This window comes from Mixophyes fleayi, chromosome 3 (genome assembly GCF_038048845.1).
Source record: "Mixophyes fleayi isolate aMixFle1 chromosome 3, aMixFle1.hap1, whole genome shotgun sequence".
NCBI lineage: Eukaryota > Metazoa > Chordata > Amphibia > Anura > Limnodynastidae > Mixophyes > Mixophyes fleayi.
Window position 1 is genome coordinate 180,457,245 of NC_134404.1, and position 16,570 is coordinate 180,473,814.

At 36.9% G+C, this 16,570-nt stretch overlaps 1 protein-coding gene across 1 annotated transcript in view; it reads right to left on the bottom strand.

Annotated features, from left to right (window-relative positions):
* ASCC3 (activating signal cointegrator 1 complex subunit 3) overlaps positions 1–16,570 on the bottom strand; it is a 605,262-nt gene that overhangs the window by 577,914 nt on the left and 10,778 nt on the right. Inside the window, exons 2-4 of the mRNA XM_075202837.1 lie at positions 12,047–12,196; positions 11,095–11,242; positions 10,181–10,755 (exon numbers count right to left, since the gene is read on the bottom strand). Of these exons, the coding sequence (XP_075058938.1) occupies positions 10,181–10,755; positions 11,095–11,242; positions 12,047–12,136 (813 nt within the window). The 5' untranslated portion in view covers positions 12,137–12,196. The remainder of the gene's footprint in view (positions 1–10,180; positions 10,756–11,094; positions 11,243–12,046; positions 12,197–16,570) is intronic.

Below are 16,570 nucleotides of genomic sequence, written 5' to 3' on the forward strand. Positions count from 1 at the left end.
TCAACCTTTACAGTGACACTGCTCCTATAACTACAATAACTCCACACATAACCATCATAAATAGGCTGGAATAAATGTGCTGGGTAATCATAAAAACCAGTGAGAGAAGTTTTTCAAACAGAAATATTTTATAGGCCTCCTGGGAAAGATATGGAGTTGGATATATTGTTAGTAAAGGAAATTACTGAAATATAATTGAAAGGCGGGTTGATAATTATAAGAGATTTTACTGTCTGATGTGGACTGGAAAGTGTATATTGCCAAGTCAGCCAGCAGTAATGACATTCTGGATTCCTTGTGTAAGCCATCTTTCAAATAACCAGTAAGGGAACCAACACAAAATGGATCAATCCTAGATCTAATTATCATAGACTGAGAAGTAGTATAATATGTGACTGTGGGAGAGAACTGTTACAGATCATCAGCATGTTTTAATAAATCAGATCAGGCCTCATTTAGGATTAGGAGGAAATCTGCACTTGCACAGACCAGGTAACAGTGTAAGGGGTAGGGTTACAAAAGCAATTTATTTATGTGGTCTATGAGCAACCACACTAAAATTAGTGCTTTAGATTTCAGAAAGGGTGGCTTTAGTTAGATGGAAGATATTACTATTTTACAGGGCTTCAAATTACAATTTGTCCAATAAAACTGGTTGGTGATACTGTAAAACATCTATTACAGTACTATTTAAAGCTTCAGCAGGTTTTACATGATGCACAGAAGTTGCTCTTCTGTGTGCTGTTATCTTAATAGATTTTGACTGCTTTTTAAACCTCAGGGGCTCTATTTTGCAGCATTTTATATACATGAAAAACGGCTGTTTGTCTATTATTGTCAATAGAAAAAAAATCTTGGATCAAGTAAGTAAATGCAGTTAAACAGCCTTACAGAGTCTATTTGCATAGCAGTTTTTTATTATTAATTTCAGACATCCTGAACTGTACAATCAGATTAGGAAATGAGAGGGATAAATCACGCTAAGAGATATCCGTCAATCACTAGAGCTTACATTTTGCTGTCCCAAAAAACCGTTCATAGATCTTGAAGGACCTCCACATTATAGGAAACCAGTGGCAGGAGCAATTTCCCTAGCTTCTAACACTCTTTGTAAGATATACTGCTTTTCTAGATACCTTAATGGAAGACATGTATCAAATGACTAAAAGTATTGCTTTACCACCTGTGCATCCTGGAGTATCTCTGGTGGCTCTACATCAATGTTTGTCATTCAATTTGTACTTTAAACACTTCTAATTGCACAATCATTTCAGAGTTGCGATAACAAAGTAAGAAAAAAGGTCAGAGGACTGTAGAGTTTAAATTGTGATTAAAACAGAGATTTACAAAAAATATCTTTCAAGCTGCTGCAAAGAGTTTATTTTAAAGTAATAAATCTGTACTCTAAAAGATAGAATGGATATGCTGTAAATTGTATAAACTACACAGAATTTTACTTTCACATTACAAGCTTTCATATTTTCATGGTTAAAATTCTCCTAATTCTGAAACTTCAATAATAAACAAACAATTTCAGACATGCTCAAGAATACATAAAGCCCAAAAGAAACAAATTACAAAAGTTTAGCAGTCTGTCAAATCTAGTTTGCTGGCAATGCATGATGTAACACTACAGCAGGTCTCTTATCAATCACAGAGTGCTCTATAAATGTGGAATCACCCTTTTAAAACGGAAATGAAATTAGAGCTGCATCCAAGATGGCCACCATACTGGCCACATACCCTAAGAAGTTTTCCACCACACCTAGATCATGTGTGTAGACACTGGATTAATGTATCCTTATTCATTTTCGTTTAGTGTTTTTACACTTACAGACCGCCCTGTACAATATCTACCAAAGTTAGCTCTACATATGCAGCATGCTTATCACTTAAAAGCTTGTTCACACAAACTGATTGCTCAAGTATTTTTCCTTGACAGTTACTTTGGGAAAACTACTTATAAAGTACCCCAGAATTGTGGCTGTCACATGGATTATTGGTCCATATGGCAACTGCACAGTCACAAATAGGACAAAAAGAGAAAAAGAAATGGATTATTAGAGCACTCCTAATCCGATCTAAGTAATTGAGAATATCTCTCACATTCCAGGGAAATGACTGGTCTAATAGTAGTATAGTGGGAACATTTTAGATGGTCCAACATTAGAATTTTTATTTTTATAGGGCAAATGCCTTTATTAATAATAACGAATTAAAAAAACATATCTCTATTGAGATTGAAATACCCTCTTAATATAAAAGTGAAATAAAAGAGAAAAGTAAACGTGCAAAAGCAAGTGCAAAAAGTGTATACAATTATACCACGGACAGTAGAGCTAGGAAGATAGCAGGGGTGTGTTATTATTTGTAGAATCCAATAAGAGAGAGCAAAACAATACTAAAAGGTATAAGTCCCATGAATGGTTTGCCAACTCTCTGTACTTAAAGTTTAAATATTTGTGGGTCCTGACAGAAAATGGATTCCAATATGATGTTATGTCTTGTCTGTGGTCTTGATAATAGACAGGCAAAAACATCCAATTAATTACCCTTGGTGTTATGCTATGTTGTTGGTGTTAGACTATGATAATTTAAATTTTCTAAATAGCATTTGACCAGCAAACATGTGTTTATAGCATAAATGTGTCACTCTTCATAGAAATAATTAGACAACACTGACTTAGGCTCTAATATATTTATTATCTCCTCTTCAATATTTGCAGAACTTTTACTTGCAGCATTGTATTTAACCTTACTTAGGCCCCGTACCCACTGGTGTCGAAAATACATGCATTTTTATAAAGATATGGAATAGTTTATAGCTTAATATTTAGCCATTTCATTATTACATATACAGTTAATCATCAGAACAATGTAAACACTTGCGTAATTAGGCACATAAGGTATATTGAAGGTAGCTGCTTCTATACAAGAGTGGTTCCTGAGATTACAGAGCAGTCAACATCCATCAGACTTTGGTTCATGCATAAAAATACCAGGCAGCCTAATATTATACCATGGCTGCAAGAAAACATGGCAGGAGTTAGTGTTCAACATGCTGTTGTTTCGCAATGGAACTGGCTATGGTGTTTCACCCTTCATCCTCCTCTTAACAAGTGGAAGAATATATGTATGTGTGGAGTAACATAAAAGAACCAAGCAAGCTTAACGAATTGCTTGCCACATTGAACAATTCTATCCGCTAAATTAAGGTGTATATGGCAATTACTTGTAATGGTTTAGGTCTAAAGATGCCCCTGAGAGGGCAAAGAAAAGTCCAATAAATAAATACAAATCCATAGAGGCACTTCTATCTTGATGGGAGGGTAATGTTTGAGGAAGAAAATGTCCTCATAATGTATACAAGTGGTCACAGCATTGTAGTATGAAAACAAAGTAAACCTAATATACCATTGCTGTTCCAGTAATCAGATCTCAACCTAATTAAGCACAAATGGGAGATTTTAGAATAGCAATAGGAGGTAATATTTTCCACTACCATAAAAAAAAAAAAACATCAATTGATGGAACTTATTTCTGAAGAATCATGTTGCATCCTCTTAAAAGTTACACACTTGTAGCTGCTATGCCACTATGCAATTAATCTGTTCTGGTGTATAAAGGCACTTCTAAGAAACTTTATCAACATTTATATTGGCAAGTTACCTGTACATATTCATATGTTTTAGATAAATTGTAGCTGTAAATTTGGATCAGAAGAATGGATATTATAATTTCACATATACTTCCAAAAAAAGTAGCATAGCCACTAAATTCTCAAAGTTAGACAATTGTGTTAGGAAGCTTTAAAAACTGGTATAGTATTAACTCGTATGGGCGACATATGATCTGGGTTTTGAAAGTTTTTACACAATATTATAAATATCAACAAGAATATAATTTGGTAATAAAGTAAATGTTACTATTTAGTTTTGTTATGCATGGATATCAAAACATAATTAAAAAAACAAACACAGTATAACATACAGATCAATTACTACTCATTTTATAAACAATCTCATGCAGTGTCATAAACCTAGAACGTACCAGGTCAAAAAGTTGTGGTTCTTACTTTTAAAATTTATTGATGTCATTTAGAAAGTCTAATGTTCTCTAAATCTTGACAGTTTCTAGGATAGCTTTTTCAAATGAGTTTGGCAACAGCTTAAGCAACAACATTTGCATTTCAGTTGCGTGTAATAGATCACATCTCGCTTTAAAATGACACTGAGTCACATAATCCAGGAGGCATCAAGAGATGCACTACACTTAGCATTAACAAGACCTTAAGTAAGCTATCCTAGCCAAAACTCAGCACAAACCCCTTCTGTTAACCCAAGTAAGGTATTCATTCTGTGTACTAAACAAAAATGCATCAATTATTAGACAGTGAGCTCATCAGACAAGTCTTACTGAAATCATTTCTTCACACAATGCATAAATAATATATGTTGCAATAGTCTATTTTAATGAATTATGTAAATTAACACCACGTCCTTGCTTACAAAATCAAAAACATTTACAATCATATGGTTTCTGTAAAATAAAAAATGATTAATTAGAGAATAAAATATCATTTTAAATATATATATATATATATATATATATATATATATATATATATATATATATATATATATATATATACACACATACATATATATACATACATATATATATATATACACATATATATGTTTGAGATGCAGGAAATGTAGCAGCACGTTTTAAATTAAACCTTCCTGTCTCCAAGTTAAACCTCACACATCAAAAGGCCTGATTGAATATGTATTCCGAAAGTTCTGATGAGGACACATGTTACACAGAACAACAAAAAGACCCACAACAAGCCACTTCCCCAAATCACAATACACCAAAGGCTTGGTAAACACAGGCTCATTGTATCAGATATATACATCATAAATAGGCATTTCCTATAGCAAGGTTAGACAAGAGACAAATTTCTTCCCCTGGTCTCAGAAATAACGATTTCCTGTCTTACAATATACACAATATCAAATAATAAGTGCAAATTTAATTACATAAATAAGTTCTCTGCGCTATTTGCCTCAAATAAATTTTTACCAAAAGTTGTTTAATAGTGATCCAGTCACACCTTGGGCTGTGGAATAGGAGCTGTCTTAAGTCAAGTAGGGGAGGATGGTTGTGAACGCCCAGTGGGATATCTCTCCCGGAAACTTGTTGATCGCGAGATAGCATATGTCACTATTGAAAAGGAGTGGGGCCATGGTTTGGGCTCTCAAAAAGTTGCAGCCGCACTAATATGGATGCGAGTTTTCGGTGGTCACAGATCATAATCCCCTTAGTTGGCTACAAAGCACTGCAGGAGACAATACACAGTTGCTGAGATGGAGCTTGGCCCTACAACTGTATAACTTTGCCATATCTCACAAAAAGTGTAAAGATCACGGGAACGCGGATTGCCTGTCTCATCTGCAGGAACCAGACACCAAGTCTCGTGACATCCCTGGAGCTGTCCAGCCAGCTTCTCACACCACGGGGTACACGGACTAAAAAGTGGAGGGGAGGAGTGTAAAGAAACAGGCATGGTGTATGGAACTAGTGTCACAACCCTTTATTGTAATCCATACCTGGTCTGCAATTTTTAGCCATGTTGTTATCAGGAAGTGTCAGTGATGAAACTGTAACATCTCCTTGGAAAAGTACTTCAGTGGTTAAATTCCATCTCCACAGGGAACACTCAGGAGTTGTTATTTCTGTTTGCTCCCTATTGTCCACTAATGAGCTCTACAGACAGCCAGGAGCTGGACCCAGTAGTGGTCATCTGAGGGAGGACACCTGGGGAGGTAGGGGAGGGGGCTGAAGAGTGTGAGAAGCCCACCAATCGAGACCTTTTGCAACTTAAAAAATAAATGCATACATAAATTGCTTTTTGGATAAACGCATCATGCGTATTCAAAATCCTGCCAGCTTTTAAATAGCCAAAAACTGGAAAAGTATTAAATAATATTTGGTTTATATCCTCTATGGAATACACCTCAAGTATGCAATCAAACACTATTATCCACCTCCTAAAAAAATGTTTAAACCATGGTAGAATTATGTCAGCACATAACCCTTCCAGGAACCAATTATCTCTGTCACCTCTACATCCCCACATTTTGGATGTCACCAACAACTTTACGTTCACACCCCCAAGTGGTTATGTCCATCTACTCCGAATTGGGGAAAAAAAAGTAGAGAGAGGGAGAAAAAAAAAAGACAATGCTAACCTGATTTAAATCTATGTACTGACTTCAGTAATCTGTCACATTTTACGTTTATTGATCCTGACATTGCAATAAAAATATAAAAAGGCAGTGAAAGAGAGTTTCCACCTAATGTTTTGTCTGCATCATACACTGCATCTTTTTTGTGGCCTCCTGAGAACAAGAGTGGTGGGATGACCTTTACAAAGTGGTCACATTTTTTTCTAGCTAGCGAAACAAGCTATCTGCTTGCTAACGAAGATGATAATGACAGACACATATAAATTGCAGCAAATTGCACTGTATTCTGGCATTCGCGCACCTCTGGCCTGGGAATGGAACAATTTATTAACAGGATTAGCTGTACCTCTCCAAGGCCCAGCCACCATACAGCGTGTGGCCACTGGTCATACAGATCCATCCCCCCCGCCTCGGGTTACCTCCGTTTCCGACTGCCCATCGCGCACAGCCAAAATTGTGTGCCACAGATGGTATGCCCAGATACAGCAACAGTAACTCCCATCATCCAGTGTGGAACAGAAGACTATGTGAAGCTTCTGTCTGAAGGGTCTGTGTGCTGTCTCCAGAGGCGAGTCATCTCGCACAGAAAAATGTGTTATTATTTAATGGTAGTGTGTATGTAGTGTAGTGATGTGTGTGTGCGTAATATGAACTGTACTAATTCATTATATTATAAGGCATAGTAGGAACTGGAGACAGGGACACTGCTGTGGCACAATATGAATTGGGGGTACTTTGTGGCATAATTTTAACGAGGGGCACTACTGTGGCACAATATGAATTTGGGACACTTGTGTGGTACAATAGGAATTGGGGGCACTGCTGTGGGATAATATGAACTTATGACACTACTCTGTGGCATAATAGGAAGTTGAGGCACTGCTGTGTGGGATAACATGAATTAGGGGCACTACTGTGTGGCACAATAGGAAGTTGGGGTACTGCTGTGTGGGATAACATGAATTAGGGACACTACTGTGTGGCATAATATGAACTCGGGGCACTACTGTGCGGCACAATATAATCTGGGGGCACTTCTAGATACCTTGCCCTCTAGACACAACCCTCCAGTGGCGCCCTGCAGTGCAGAGTATCCTTCTCTAGGTTTCCCTTGGTGCAGACCCTAATGTACTGCGCATGCTTGCGTGTAACGTGGGGCATGCACAACATGATATGCGTGCCATCCCACGTGTGATTGTAGCAAGAGAGGTAGATAGAAGAGTCTGCCATTGAAATGCAATAATGCAAAATGGAAAGAGGTAAGTGTGGGGGGAAGAAAGGGTTTGTAATATCGGTAGAGATGTTGGTTAATAATTTAATGGTGCGGTGGGGATAAATCACTTAATGGTGCGTGTCTAATGTTTATTAGAGTATGTGCATAAGATATCTGGGTCTTTAGGTGTGTCAACAGATGTTGTATCTCTGCACCTTTTGTTGTGTGTATACACAACTCTCTTCTATTAAATATTACTATTCATTTGGGAAGGTTTGTCACCAGTGGTCTGAGATTTGGTAACTTTATGGATCAAGTCAATTAAACGAATTGGGCATACAGAGTTGTGCACACTTGTTATACCAAATGTGCCCACTCAATGTTAGCTGTAAATGTCTGTGTGTTACATGGCAAAAGAGGCATTTAGCTGGTTTACATGTGGAATTTAATTATTCCCCCCAGGAACACACTTAGAGCGGTTTGATCTCATTTAAAGAGGAGGGTGAGAGTTGTGGTGGGAATTATCATTTAATGTTAGGTGGAAACTATTAATTAACTGGTGGGATGATGGTTGAGGTTGAGTATATAAATTTAATGGTGGGGGGATATTTAATTTAATAGCGGGGTCATGGTAATGCCTATTAATTTAAGGTGGAGTGATTGGACAAATAATGTTAATGACCAATTAATGTTTGATGATGGGGTGTTTGCAGGATTATTAATTGAACGTGGAGCGGAGTTTGGGGAGGGCTATTTGTTAAATGTGAATACTAATTATTTAATGTCTGGGCTGTGTGGAAGGAAATGTGTGTATTTATTAATTGTGATATTGATTTAATGTTGAGGCTGCTTGCAGATTGGGACACCAAATTATTTAACGTGGGTTCTGCATGCTACTGAATAATCATCTGGTTTGGTTGGGGGATCTAGAGTGTTCACTCATTGCAAGGCTTTCCCTGTTTCATGTACCTATCCTTTTTCCAAACAGGGCCTCAACATTCCAAGATTCAGAAAAGCAACACAAGTTGGGAGAGCTACAAAAACAGGTAGGAAAGAGCAGGACAGTATGTAGCTGTCCTGATTCTGGTGGGACAGTCCTGATATTGGGTTACTTTCCACAGCTCTGCTCATGAAGGGGATGCTGCGAGCATATAAGAATAGTGCAAGCAGCATTGTCCATGTATTTGAAGTTGATGGAAAAGAGTTGGAGATTAGACTAGCAGTGGATAAAATTCACATCATGATTTTTCTGCAATTTTTGTGCACAGGACATATAATTATCACATTCAGCAACTAAAATTACAGAGGAGATGAATTATTTCCGCCTTTCCTCTTTATAGCCAAATTAGGGTTCACATTAAGTTCTCCATTAGGTAGTTTTAAAATAAGGATTTGGTGCATTCCTATTAAAGCAGAACGAGACTACATTTCTCCAACCCAAAGTGCAGGATTTATCAAAACGTATAGGAAATGTTTGTTGAAGTTACTACTGCTAATTAAAGTCATTAGATATAGTTCATATACTTTTTTCAACTGAAAATTAATAGTGTAACAATATGTTCAATAAAGTTTTGGTGATAACTGGTTAAGATAAGATCATACGGAAGACAAACACAGGAATTGCAAACTTTCTACCATAGTACAGATGCACACATGCAGCCTTTATATGTCATTTCTCATGTAAACATAGAGGGACAAAAAAATTATATTCAGGGCTTTAGTGCAGTAATAAAATTTTAAAGGCCAGTAATGATTTTGTGTCTATATTATTCACTGGAAGAGTATTGTGGACTTCTATTCAGGCCCCTTGCACTTTGGAAAATACTTAATGTATTTATATTCCTATAGAGCCAGATTTCTTTTTGAATTTATTTAATAAGTCATTAAAATGACATAATGAGAAATCTGATCATATCCAAACAGAGAATGTGCAATCAATAAGACTATAATAGGATATACTGGAAATTAACAGTCTGTCAAAAAATCCAGGTTAAAGTACTTACTTACTTGCAGTGATATTCTTCTACAAAAAGTGTGCAAGGTTAGGCTTGGATGTACAGTTAAAAGGTAATAACCCAAAATCAAGAGAACTCACTTCTAACCCCAGTTGCTACATAGTCCATACAGGCCTAGCCTAGTGGGGATATTCTTATACAGAAAGTATAGCAATTTACTTTCTGTAGCACCCGTGACAGACAGTGAATTCCTAATATTTGCTATTACAAATTTATTGATTGTACAGTTTCTATAGGATATGATGAATTTTTTCAAAATGTCATTTTAAAGTTTTATTTAAAAAACGAACAAAAAAACACAACACTATTTTTATGCGGCTTCATGAGGAACAGGGTAGGTATATTTTCTATAGTCCAGAATGTAACAATAGTCTTCAAAATGAGTTTTAAAGGTTGGCCCCCTGTCACAATATTGTGTGATTAATGAGTGTAAGCCAACGTAAAATGTTTTCAAATGTGTTAAAGGTCCGTTAAATCCTACTGTTGGCAAACAGATTGGTTACTTTGCTAACCAGAATTCAGTACATAAAACAACAATAATGACCAGAAAATCCCAACCATTTAGAAGTTGGGAACATCAACAAATAAAATAAACATTTAAGAAATTGGTTGAGTTTCTTTTCTAAACATAAAAATACTTTGCAGGACTGTACCTAGTATGCATGGAAATAAATATTTAAAATGGAATGGAAATGTACCTCATTCTGAAGCTCATCATTGCTTTTTTGAGATGCCAGCATTTCGAATATAGTGTTGCACAAATCTTCGACCGTGGGACCTCCAGCATTACTTTGTAAACTATGAGCCACATATAGCGCCACTTCATCATACAGTAAAGAGCCACCATCTTCATTTGGTCTTGTACTGGTAACAGATGTGCTTTGAGAATGTTCTTTGAGGCCCTTATGAAATTTCAAGAAGTCTAAACTGATTTCATTGTTTATTTCGAGACTGCCATCTAATGGAATACCTGGTGTCTCTTCTAGTTCATACATTTCAAGGGAGAATTTCACATTTTTCCCAAATGACACAGTTTCCTCAACACCGTTTTCTTGAAAAAGCAGTTTGAGTTTCTTAAGCTGCTCATCACTCAACAGTGATAAAATTTTATACGTGGCGTTACAAGCTGCTGTTGCACATGTTGATGGAAATGGACCAAACATATGTTTGATGGCCTTGGTTTCATCGTGACTGACACTTTCTTTACCATAGAAGGTCTTGAAGAGAAACACAGACCCACATTCAATTGCCTCCTGTCCATGGTCAGTCCCAACTGCAAGAAAGCAAAGCAATTATTTTGACATGCTACATGTGTTTATGATTTAAAGTAATGTGTGCCATCTCCCCTGTAATAACTTAAACCTTTCACTTCAAGTCACAAGCACTACAATAAAAATGACAACCTGTGAGAATTACAACCCCAAAGTCACCCTTATGTAAATATTTAAGTCTGAATTATTGAACCAAGGATCAGGAGATTGAAATTCACTTGCTGCAGAACAAGCAAGCGAGGTTCTCCTCTCTCCTGACTAGCCAGGTGAAAAATTACCAAGTTGAAATCACAGCACATCATGAATTTCAAAGAATTTGTCTTTAACAAAAAGTAATTTACCGATCTGTTTTGCAGCCTGTAATATTTCTTTTAGACCATCGTTTATTGCTTCATGCTCCTTGTCCACAATGCCAGTGACAAATTGAGTTATTTTCTTCCAAGTAAGGTCAGATTCCAAAAGTTGTTCACGCAACTTCGATCTTTTGTTCTGTAAAAATAATGCAGTATAGTTCGAAGAAATGTGTCCATTCAAACAGCTTCAAAATGAAATGTTTCGAGAGAAAATGTGTAATCAAAAGTGTAAATGCTAGCCTGCTTAAAATAACTATTGTTTTAAAAGGGTTTTTCTGCAAAGTCAAATTCTGACATTTTGTTAAGCAATTTAGAAACCAGCACTGTGAACAGAAAAAAAAAATCTACAAGAAATGAATTTAATTAAGATATAAATATCTTTTAATCTACTTAATACTTTCTATGGTGCCGTCTCTTTATTATATTAGGCAGGAATAGCCGTTACTGATGTTACTATTGACTAAGGAGATATTTTGCTACCGAGTAGACCATAAACATAGCAAACATAACAGATGTAATATAAAGACACATCAAATTCATACAGACTTTTACAAAAGAGTTTTCCCAACACTAAACCAATTCCAAACCTAATTTGCATATTAACCTTTAATATGAGTGATCTAAATAACACAAGAATAAGGATTTGGTAGACCCTAAAAGTTTTGCTAAAAATTATTAGTATTTGGCTAAATACCAGTTACAACACATAAAATAGCTCTGGATTACATTTCTGGCAGCAGAGAATCAACTAGCACTTTATAATGGTTCCCTTTTAAATTATAGAAGTGCAAAAATATATTTTTACATTTACAAACTGCAGGTTGATCTAATGCTGACACAAGAGTTTTTCACAGCTGTTTACCACAATACATAACATATTCTACTATCAATGAGTCATTCAGAATGTTTATCACTTTGCGTCTCGTATAAAACAATTTACCATCAAGTCTGTCGAGTCCCCCCTGTAATCATCTTGCCTGGTGACATTTGAAAAGGAGCGCAGCGCTCCTGTGAGACGAGGTAAAACCATCTCTTTCTTATTCAGTGATCCATAGGATGAAAAATAGGATTTTGCTCTAACTTGTAACACCTAAAATGAAACAGTGGAATAATGTTTTATAAGAGGTAAAATAAAAATAATAAATAAATTAAAAAAGAAAGAAGAAAACAAGCATGAAGCTATTCTACAAACAGCAATAAAACACAGAGTGGTCAAAATATACATATATGTATATTTTGTTTATTTTTCCTATTAGTTTCAGGCAGCTGTGATGATATATATACACACCTATACATAACAACTGGTGAAGCAATCGTTATCCCAAATGTCCCAAACTAGGAGTACAGACAACCAAGAAACCCTCTGTATGAGGGGCCACCCTCTGGGAATGAGTCATTAAAGAGAGCAAGGCAAAAAAAAGAGCACATTTGATCGTGGACAAACCATGTTACATTGCAAGGGGTGCAAAATAGTTTATTATGTTGCACATAAAGAAAATACTGGCTTTTTTTGTCATGTAGCACACAAATAACTTTATTTTTACATTAAATTTGAAAATTGGATCTAGGGCATGCCCTATCCAGACTATAAATCTGTCCCCACATTTTAAATTTACCTCCCCCTCCAATGCAACATGGTTTTGCCAAGGTGCAAAGTTACTCCTTTTTTGCTTTGCTCTCCTTAATGACTCAGGCCCTCTGAGCCTAGATGTGCGGAAATGTAATCCCGCAGTGCAAATGCTGTTTCATGAGAATGCACAGCTCTTTTTATGATAAACCACACGGATTTGCAGGACAAGATGGCAGAATACGCACAGGTGTCAAACTTTCCTCTGCTTGATGGGAGTATTTGGGTAAAGCCAGGGCATGTTTAAATCAGATAAAGGGTAGAGAGGGTGCCTTAACAGGGGTATTTCCTGCTCTGTGATAGAGTGCATGGCCCTTCCCCCCCCCCTGTATCCCTATACATTCAATAACACTTATTTTGCAACCTCCTGTTTGACTACTACAGGAAAGCACATTTCTAGATTCATCTTGAACAATGTACTGAAAATTGTAATAACACATAACAGTCCTGATGTCATCTCACTATGATCAATACGTTAAGACATAAATAAGGGTAACTCTGTAGTGTAAAAAGGTAAATAATAAACTGATTGAAAAGGGTAGCTTGAACTTATGTGATGTGACATTTTTACCATTTCCACTCTGCTTAGTTTCAAGTCTGCAACCCACTGAACCAGGGTTCCAGTTTAGAAGGGTATTTTCAGAGGGCAAGCAAGTAAAAGTTCTGGTTTCAATTTAAGTCTTTCTGATCTGCACAAAACAAATTGTTTAGTTTTGTGCCAAATTATCCTTTACGTGTTACATTTATGTGATAATAGCTGTTTAACACATTAAAGTTTTAAAACTACAGGCACAAAACTTGCAAAACAGAAAAAGAGAAAAAGTAATATGGATGTTACTGGGGAAGCCTAGATAATGCATCATCAAGAAGCTAGTCAGATCCCGTTCACATTGCACGTTTCACGGGTCGACCCACCTTTTTTGAGGTTATTTAAAGGGGACTTTTTTTTTCTGCAAACAAAGATGAGGCCAAAGTGGGTGGTGACTGTTCACAGCATTGCTTTAATCATGGCCGACGGGTCACTATTGTGTAGCCTGAGGTTCCTGCTTTATTGCGTTGTTTGGCTGTTTTATAAAGCAAATGAGAGATTAATGTAGCTGCTAATACTATGCTACCTTCAAGCGTTCAATGAAAACCCACCTCTTCAGACAAGGTTATGATATTCCTCAACCATCATCTTAATTTCTCTAGATTACCCTATTACCATCCTCTACACTGGTAACGCAAGACAACAACCCTCTGACCAACATTGCCACACACACAGCCCACTCAATACTTTTACCTTTGCAGTCTAGCAGGTCCATTGTGCTATATGATGTAGCACATGCCCTTGTGTTTCTAACTCCCATTGTCCCATAGATTATAAGCTTTCGAGCAGGGTTCTCTTAGCTCTCTGTCTGTATGTATTACCCAGTATTGTCTTATCAATGTTTGTTCCCAATTGTAAAGCGCTACGGAATTTGCTGGCGCTATATAAATAAATGTTGATGATGATGATGATGACAGTGTAATTCCTGGAGGAGAAAGGAGCAAATTATGGCACAGAGAATACTTGACGTCTTTATTTGCGCAGGAGAGCTTTTGTCAGGGCCAGCATTTCTTTCATATTGAGAATCAGTACAGCAACTAACCAAATAATGTGGGCTAGAGAACGCAGTCACGGAGAAGCATTCTGGTCTACTGTGGAAGCTTTTGAGGACCAGCAGTGGATGGCACACTTCCGTATATGTCACATGGAACATTTCAGTATGTACTGGACATTATAACCCCATCACTTTCTAGCCAGACCACTAACTTCCGAAAACCCATTGCACAAAGTAGAAGACTAGCAATTGTGTTGTGGTGCTATGCTACCCCCGGTGAATACCACACAATCTCCTGCTTGTTTGTCATGCACAACCCTGGTGTGATTTCTGCTCCTCAGTATTGAGTGCCACACAGATTTCCCAAAATATGAAATATGAAGACATTTTCCTTGAAGTTCATATTTCTATATACCTGTATAGGCAGCCTTCAAATGATGCCTTTGTCTGCAAGGATGTCAAGCTGTGAACTGCTCCAGAAAGTCTATTCAGACGTCAAAAAAATTAACTTTTGTCAGGAAATAGCTCACCTCAAGGGCCTTTAAAGCTGCTACAAGTGACACTACTATCGTCCAACACGTGTATGTTTGTTTATTTGGTGGCTCTGCACATCGAACAGTCCTTCTGACTTCACATTTTACACTTTAGTAGCTCTATTTATCAATAGATTCATTTGATATACCATATTTACACTGCAGTTATGATTTAGGCCTAATTCCCTATAATTATGTGATGGTTTAACCCTGATAAATAACTTTAAGTTCTCTATATGTTCACAACAGAGTGGTTTTCCACTTTAAAGTTAGGATTGTACACAAATAACTGCTTTTCCAGCACAGAGGCTGTGAACACAAACCTGCTAATGAATGGATGAAAGGTACTCCACTAATCAGCAGCTGCAATAACACCATCATTTTATGATAAAGACACATGGGCATTTGCTTTGCAATATCACCAACGTCCATACAGCTTTTGCTCCTAAATAAGCTAGCATTTTACATTAATTCACAAGCAAAAATCTGTTTTCAAAACAAATCAAAATCAAACATATCTACCAAAATAAAAATAGACAGAGGGTGGGCTCCTCAAATATGGTTTAACTAGGAAAAACTGCATTATGTATGAAAACAAGAGCAACAAGCTTTTTTAAAAGCTGCTACCAATGTGTAAAGAAGACTGAAACTTTTCATATTGCTAAGAAACATAATTTCACAAAATGTGTAACTTCCAGAGATAGGGATTTTATCTGAAAGTTTCTGGTCAGTAGTACAGTTCTGGCAAGTGAGGCAGTGGTGATGCATGTGTTGTCAACACTGAGAAGAGGGGGAATGAAAGGTTAGTGACAGAGTGAAGGGTAGTAAAATTGGATTTCAGTTTTTGTCATATTAAGCTTGAGGCTGCTGGATTTCATCCAGCAGGAAACAGAGGAAAGACTGAAATATGAGCTATGACCTGTAAAGGTGAACAAAAGGAAAATATGGGAGGTATTTGGAGATTATTATTTCTATATGTACAATGCAGTCAGCAATGAAGATGCTCAAAAAAAAAGAAAAGTAAAAAGCTGCCCAAGACTCATTTCACAAACAAGCACATTTTTATCTAACAATAATAATTAACACTCCTGAGCCTGAAACCACTCACCAGCACCTGTTAAAGCCAACTAACATAATTAAAACATTTTCAGAAATACTGTGGTTTAGATGGAATACATTGGATAAGCTCTGTGTACTACATCCCCATAATTTTCTTCTCACAAGTAAACAACTCAAGGAAAACAGGCCTGTTTATAAGATCTAAAAGACTAAAATTATTGCAATTTTGCACCAACTGTTAGTAGTGTAACTCTCTCTGCTCAGTTGCTGGCACTCCTGAACCTATGGTCACGGCTCCAAGAGAGTTGAACAAGCACTGATCAATCATCATCTGAGGACCAGAAGTAAATCAGCATTCACCATCACCCTGTACTGGATGCTCAGAGCTCACTACTACCACACTATCCTATGTGCAGGTCATTGTCAGGCATTTTATGCTATGTTATTATGCAACACTCACAACAAAATGAGCACTAGAGAAGCTCAGGCTTGGTTCTCCGAGAACCGAACACAGCCGAACTTAGCATATCTGAGTACCGAGCGAGCCGACTCTGTACTATAGCGCCATTTCACAGAGGGACGCAGAAGGGGTAGCACAGTCTGTAAAGCAGTTGGGCAGCAACATAGATAGAATAGAAAGAGGAGGGGTAGTAGTATTCAAC